We start from the raw sequence: 7,831 nt of genomic DNA on the forward strand, positions 1-7,831 counted from the left end.
TCAAAATGAAGACGTGCTGAATGTTGTTTTGAGCCTTCCATCCTACGTGCGAACTTGCTCACCTGAATTCTACGTTAAGGCATATTCAAGGCTCTTTGTTCGGACACTGGAGAGGGAGAAACTGCTAAAGATGGACTGATTCAAGCGCGAATAGGGGAGATTAAAACAGACCAGGTCGATAACAATGTCGTTGGATCACATCTCGTAAATCATTACCATACAATCATGAACAGTAATACCACTTTTTCTCCACCATCGCCATCAGCTTTAATTTTGAAAGATATAAAACGTAGTTCATTAGAGTCACTACCTGCAGAAGTTAGAGAAAACCGAAGATAGACATACTAAGGATGAGTATGCAGTTTGCGAGAACCAGTAGTATGAAACCAGAGGAGAATCTAGCCTGGAACAATTCGACGAAACTTTTGACAAGTGTGAGTCCACTTCTGAATAGCCCGATGTTGGGAAGGCATTTACGCCGATAAGTTGTGAGTATTCTCATGAATTCGATCTTTATTATTGAGCATCTATATTGAAGGATACCATTCAGTTAAATCTTTTATACACTTAGACATCTTGAGCAGCACAAGTCCGTGCCAGAATGTGGGTCCAACAGGGTGTTGAAGAGGGGTCCATCGGAGGAAGATTCCACGCAAGAGACGGACAAGTGTGAGTTAAACCATCACTTGCGATCTTTCGATTTTTTCCTACGCCGGCGATATTTCAATCTACCGACAACTGCCTGTGGAAGAACTCACACGCACGCATGACTAGCCATGACTAGCCAGCAACGACTGCACCAGCAAATTCATTGCCGAAGCCAACTCTAAGTTGTGAGCTCAGCTGCCATTTCTAGTGTAGTCTGAAGGAGAATGCCAAAGTCTAACCACCACTGCCAAAAGTACTCCCAACATGTAATGTAATGGACCTTTTGTTTTTGACGTTTTTTGAATTTTGTATATAGAGAATCATGCGTTTTAGTTTTAATGACTGGTATGTGTTAAAGGATTCTTTAAACTTATAAGCCCACTTTGGAAAAAGACATGATACGAAAGCTGTACAAAGCTTAGTAAATTGGTAAAGAAAAAAAATTCTCTTCTCACTTTATATTATCTTGATTCAATCCGTTATATCAAACATAAAAAAAAAACAGGTAATTTTAGTTATTTTTAATACAACTTCTTGAATTTTTGTAAAAATTACATCTTTGACTTTGAGATGAGTCTGCTATAAATTCTAGGAGACAACACTATTACTATTTATGCTATGTAGGAAAAATTTATGTCATCACATTTTTTCCTCTCATGTTTATTAATTGACTTTTCTTAGTATAAAGTCAACCAAGTGATGCTTGCTGATTGTAACTAATTACAAGCTTTAAAAGTAGTGGACTCTCTTCTTCTCCAAATGTAAGGACCTGTTAATCTTTTGATTTATGATATATTTTATAAATATTTTTTTGATTTACATTTATAATATTTTAACAAACTATCACGTGTAAGAACTTGTTTATCATTTTCATCATAAAAACATTTCAAATTACATTAATATAGAAATAATTATTGATGATACATTTTAATACATGTAATTCTTCTTTTTTAATATAGAAATAATAATAAAAAAAAAACACATTAGTGAATATTTTAAATTTTTTATTGCAATGCATCACATGTAAAAATAACTGAAGTAAATTATCTTTACATTTGACATATCATTTAGTTAATGAATTTAAATATATATATATATATATATATACCTCTAATTCTTATTTATTTATTTTTTTAAAACAAGCCTGAAATCATACATATATGCATGAGAGTTTCTTATAAAAAAGAAAAAGGAAATATACATATATATATATATATATATACATACATACATATGAATGAATACAAAGAGAGACTTAAGTTCATTCTTTTGGTCCTATTAGACAAGTGTATTTGCAGAGATATGATATTTGACACATCAAATTTTGATATGAAAGTTTCATCCCATATCAAATTTTTATTGCACCAATGGTCTTCAGAGCAAATATTTGAGAATTTAGACTCAAAAGAAACACAAATTTTGAAAGAGGATGTACATGTTGACAATGAAGCATCTTAATGAAGATACAAATTGTTCATTAACTGTGATACTTCTTCACATTGGTCCAATTTCTTTGTCCTCACAACACAATCAACCATTAGTTCAAAGCCTTCTAACCCACCAAAGACACAAGTTTTTGCTCACTAAAAATAATTGTGATATTAATTCTTATCTTGGAATAAAAAGACATTTATACATTTGTAGGCTCAATTGCACATGTATATGTTTAACTTAACTTCACATTTCAGAGTAATAAATTTATGCTCAACTACACAGGTTTCCACTTATGTTTTGTCATTACCCATTAAAAATAACTCATCATTGAAGTAAAACACATTTGTGTATTCAACAATTGGAATGTTTGGGAACATTTCAACATTGAAAGAATTGAATGATAAAGGCTCTATCAGTAAAAGAATCTTCTTTAGTCCAAGGGAAGCGGAAAGAAAAACAAGTCTATTAAAGGAGCAAGGTAGGAGAATGGGATTCAAACATCAAGAGATGATACGATGTTCAATAGATCCGACGTATTCAGAGGACGTCAGGCTTAACAGTGAATACTACTGCATCAGCCATGGCTGAATCTTGCACTGTGTACTGAAATATCCACCCATGGCAAGCACCAGCGTGCACACCATACTTGTTCATGGCAAAGACAGCTCCTATAAATGCTGGGAATTTACGGCGTATTCTAGCAATTGAATCTTTTGCAGCTTCTTCTGGAGTCATACCTTGGCGCATGCTCTCCACCACCTGATAACTGTGGCACAAAAAACCTGGTTTTTGTTAGTAAACCACTCGTGCACTCCAACAAAAATTGCAACCAGAGCTCAATACAAGGAAAGCTACATGTGAGGTGCAACATCAAATGCAAATGGAAGTGGGTATCAAGCCTGAAACATAAATAACATGGATTGTTGTAAAGTCAAAGATTGTGGTGGAGAGGTACCAGGGTAGAAAACGCATCATAACATCTCCATCACCAGTAGCCCCACAGGCGCCAACATCATCGTCAGCATAGGCTGAAGCGCCGACAATAGCACCATCTCCAACTCTGCAATATCAATTGGAGATACTTACTATTGCTTAAAGTTTGGCTGATAAAAGTGTCCTGAAAGTCTCGAATTTCTGAGATACTCCTTAGTGCTGTAGAAACTGACACTGAATGTTCAATCACAAGTCTGGGAGATGTCTATGTCTTGAAAAGCAGTATGCAACGAGTTTGGACGGTTGCTAAGCTCATGCCACACATTGAACGCTCAAATTCAGAAAATGCGGATACAAAGATTTTACCGTCCTGGAATCTTGTGACTGGCTCCGTTTGTAGAGGTCCCCGCAGCTATTCGTCCATTCTACCCGATCGAAAAGACAGCACCCCTCACTTAGAATGAAATCTGCCTCATGGCAATAAATCGTCAAAGCAAGCATCTGAATCTACAGACACTTGATGGAGGATAAGACCACAGCATGCATCCGAGCATTCGATAAATACGAAGTTGAAAAAAATCCTCACACGGTCGATGACAGCCATCGAAATTGTGTCGTGGTTGCCGTAACCAGTAGCTTTGCTAAATGAAGACTTGCGATGTTTACCGCTAATCCCACCACCAACCCTGCTGCGATCACCTTGTCCACTCATAAGAGCAGAAACTTTATAAGGTCCACATGCGGAAGTACTGTCAGGAATTACGTCTCGCCAGAAATTTGGCTGGCATCCACCCTTCTCCCATTGTGACCAGGCCTGCGGGCATCAAACACATTCCCTGGCTGGAGTTGGTAACTAAGTACATCAGAATATGTTATTTTTCCTGTAAACTTGCCAAGCAAACCAAAAGTGCCAATTGAAATTTCTAAATGGATAGGGCGTTCAGATTATTAGCGTGGAGCTACCTGTAACGAATCGTCCGTGCTAAGATTGGTTGGGCCGGGAAGCCCAAGCGAGAGAGAAAACGCTGACGCCTGACTTCCAACCAGCAAAGTATGCTCTGTATGCTCCATTACCAACCGTGCTGTTTCAATTGCTCTTTTCACCGATCGCAATGCTCCCACAGCACCTACGTCCATGGCTGTCTAACAATTTCCAAAATTCCATTAATCAGCACATTACGGTTATTGAATCCGCTGCATCCTAGTGAGAAGATGATTCAATTCCAGATACATCATCAGTTCGCTAGCAATAGTAAAGTATATGAGTTTCAACTTTCACAATTGGTGCTGCTTCCAATTTTTGAACCACGATACAGATCCAAATAGATTATACCAGAGGACATACAGGCACAACATACCCCATCCATGACCATGGCATCCAAAGTGGTCTCTCCAGCCTCGTCAGGACTTCCGCCATATCCCACTGCAAACAAAATCAAGAGTGCTTTCTAAATTACCGCCGCTACCCTGCTCATGTCAAACATAACAATTCCACGATCTTTTTTTCAGACACTCAACATATGCAAAAGATAACTCTGATACCAAAATGGATCTTAGAACCTACAAAATGTAGACTCTCAGAGGTTCGAAGGGTCAGATAGCAGGGAGCAAATTCCAATACCCCATGTGGAAAAAGACTTGCGTGTTGGTTTGTTCCTTAACAGACTGAATTTGTATCCTTAAAATATAGCAAAAGAAGATTAATAACATGAATCCCGACCATTTTGCAGAAGTATCCAGTTAGAATCTTCTGCAAAACCCCTAATGCGACCCACAATTGCAACCTTGAAGGTTGTGAATGAAGTACATTGCGAAGTAGAGATTCACGAAGCTGTAGCTGGATGGCTGCTTCGATTCAAGCCTGGGCCTCCACAAAGCAACAATGTGGGAACCCACCACTGATCAACTGCCTCATTCGGCGGATGCACAATAAACATTATTTAACTGCGTGAATCTGCGCACGCACCTGATCCATCGCACTGCAAAACCTCACAAACAGTACATCCACGGACCACTGCGTTCACAGCTGAGCCCCCTTCCTTAATCACGTGCTGCGCTGCTGCCCTGACCGCATCCACGAACGCCCATGTACTTATCACAATCGGCAACTCGGGCTGCGTCTGAACAAACCAAATTCCCCCAAAACTGCTCAACAAGCGCAAAAACGCAATTCTGCCCATTTGCTCTAATTCCTCACATCGTCACAACCCGCTTCTACATGCTTTGAACGAGGCACACAAGCTTACATCTACAAATGAAAAGCAAAAGGTTCTCACAAACAAGCGGAACCCTATCATCGACGCATGGGCTGACACGAACAATTCCCCACCTGTTTCCACACAAGAGATCAAACTGCCCCATCAATTCATAAACCGAAATCACCCCATCCGATTACAGATCAAACCTATTTCCTTGCATCACAACAAACACATCACACAAAAGGAAACAGACATTAAAGTTGAATTGATTCGGTACCTGTTGGAACGCCAAAACGGAAAGCGCGATCGTGGAGACCCACACAAACACGAGGAGTTTCGGCAACACGGCCATGGCGAGCTCAAGCGCGCGATATCAGCAACGATTTCAATACACTCTCTACACATGCTCTGATGGTGGTGGTGGTGATGGTGGAATGGATTCGCCGTCGGAGCTCCCTAAAAGCTTCGCAAATTCGACACTCGTCGGAGGGACATATGCACTTCGGAGATCAACATTTCCCAAACTATTTCAATCATAATCGATTACTTTGATGTGAGTTCCACCTTTTCTTGTGTATAAAAATGCACATTATGTATTGTTGATATCATTGGTGATTCTTAATTTATACATGTATTTTGTCTTTCCTACAATTTGTACACTTAAAGTTGATAGTGTGTAGATTTTATTAAAAAATTAGTAATATACTAAATTGATAATTTTTGGATTTTTTTCTTTTTTATTAAGAGTGGGTTGATTATATATATTATAATATTAAAATCTAATAAACAACCATTATAAATGTGTAATTATAATGATACTTATATAAGAATCAAATTAAAATTCTTAAATCATTGTATATATGTATATATATATATATATATATATACATTATTTCAAATAAACATTATGATTTTGTAGAAAAAATTAAATATAATAATCCTTCTACAACTCAATATCCAATAAGTCAATAACTTTTATTGCATGATATTTTTTACAAGTTGTTATACATGTCTATGATTGGATAAGCATTTTATTTATTTATTTATTTATTTTTTGTATCATCATTAAAATTAAAAGGGTGTCAATTAGCCAATCTTAGTTTATATACCATTCAATCTTTAAAGATCTTATTTATTATTTGATTATATTTTTTTACCTCTTAATCATCATAACACTCCTCAAAAAAGATGCATACAACATTTTATATGTAAAGTACTAAAATTATTAATACATAAACCAAAAATACAAATAATATACATTGAACAAAATCATTATCACCTAAACCAGCTAATTCAAACTCTGAGATGGTGTGTCCTCTCAACTCTACTAATTCCCTCCTAACTATATTAATTTTGCCAAGAGAGGGTATTATATTATCAAAATAAATGCCTGGGGTCTTTTATTGCATAATATTTTTTAGAACTTCATAGTATATTACATACTAAAGTGAAGTTCTAAGAAATATTCTTTAACACTTTTTTAAAGAAGTAGAATATTGGCATATTGCCAATTATGTGGAAAAAGACAAAGAAAAGATCTAAAGTCTTTTGGCTCTTTTTAAAGTTGTAACTTTGGATTAATTAGATATTCAACAAAAAAAAGTATTTGAATACGTTTTCTAAAAAGAATCACTGGATTTAGAATGTGTAAGGTAATGTTTGATTGTTTTTAATCTAATCAAAAAAATTAGATAGAAGATTTTCTACTCTTAAATCTAAAACTTTTATAAATAAAAATAATGCACTTAGATTATGCAACAAACTTTCAAAATCAAATATTTTACATTCACTTCAAATAAGAGAAAGTTTTGTTTTAGAGCTACCACTATAGTATGTGAGAGTATTAAAAGAAAAAAACTATTTCTAAGACCATTTAAGTCACATTTGCTTAAGCATCTAATCTCCAAATAGAATAGGTGGAAATACAAAGCCTTATACAATAATTTTTTTTTTTTATGTTTTTAATAAAAACCAAATAATGTAGCATAATAAAAAAATTATTTTTAATAAATTAATAATATCTAAATAGATAAAGTTTTAAGAAGAGATATAATTTTTTTAGTTGAAATTCATATGTTTAATTATCTAAATATAATTTATTTATGATCTTAAAATCAAATCTTAATAATGACATATTCCAATGAATTTGGCGATAATTCAACATGCATGTTGATATAAAGTACTTGAGGTTCTTATGATGTGTATACATAGTGATTGAATTAGAAGTATCTTTTAGATAGTAACGCCATTGCTAAAAAGAATCTACAATTGCAAAAAGCTCTTTATTGTGGATTTTGTAGTTAATCCGTGCTATTGAAAATTTCCTAGAATGATATGCTATTAGATGGAATTTGTCATGTGCTCCCATTTGTGACAACATTGCATCTACGACAAAGTTTGATGTATATGTTTCCATGAAAAATGCCTAAAAGAAGTTCATACAATACAAGATTGGTACAAAGTTAAATTCCTTATTTAAAGCATCAAACAATGCTTTGGCTTCTTTACTCTACTTGAGTTTGTCTTTACAAGTCAAAAGTATAAGTAAAGCTGTAACTTGAAACAAATTCTTGATGAAGATTTTATAGTAATTGGCAAAGCTCAAAAAGCATGGCACA

General features: G+C 35.2%; 1 protein-coding gene across 2 annotated transcripts; it reads right to left on the reverse strand.

Moving 5' to 3' along the window:
• Positions 1 to 2,409: 2,409 nt before the first annotated feature.
• On the reverse strand, positions 2,410 to 5,704 carry LOC112278248 (putative isoaspartyl peptidase/L-asparaginase 3). Of its 2 annotated transcripts, XM_090247600.1 has the most exons (9): positions 5,491 to 5,699; positions 5,292 to 5,344; positions 4,982 to 5,135; positions 4,374 to 4,438; positions 3,979 to 4,158; positions 3,602 to 3,829; positions 3,382 to 3,440; positions 3,038 to 3,142; positions 2,410 to 2,848 (listed from the first exon to the last, which is right to left on the reverse strand). In XM_090247600.1, the coding sequence occupies exons 2-9, from the start codon at positions 5,310 to 5,312 to the stop codon at positions 2,620 to 2,622; spliced, it is 1,041 nt and encodes a 346-aa protein (XP_090103726.1). In that variant the 5' UTR covers positions 5,313 to 5,344; positions 5,491 to 5,699; the 3' UTR covers positions 2,410 to 2,619. The 2 variants fall into 2 exon arrangements, with proteins under 2 accessions (XP_090103726.1, XP_073387936.1); XM_073531835.1 differs by lacking the exon at positions 5,292 to 5,344 and having other exon boundaries at positions 5,491 to 5,704.
• Between the last annotated feature and the right edge of the window lie 2,127 nt (positions 5,705 to 7,831).

The sequence above is a fragment of the Physcomitrium patens genome, chromosome 25 (assembly GCF_059467195.1).
Source record: "Physcomitrium patens ecotype Gransden chromosome 25, ASM5946719v1, whole genome shotgun sequence".
Classification (NCBI taxonomy): Eukaryota; Viridiplantae; Streptophyta; class Bryopsida; order Funariales; family Funariaceae; genus Physcomitrium; species Physcomitrium patens.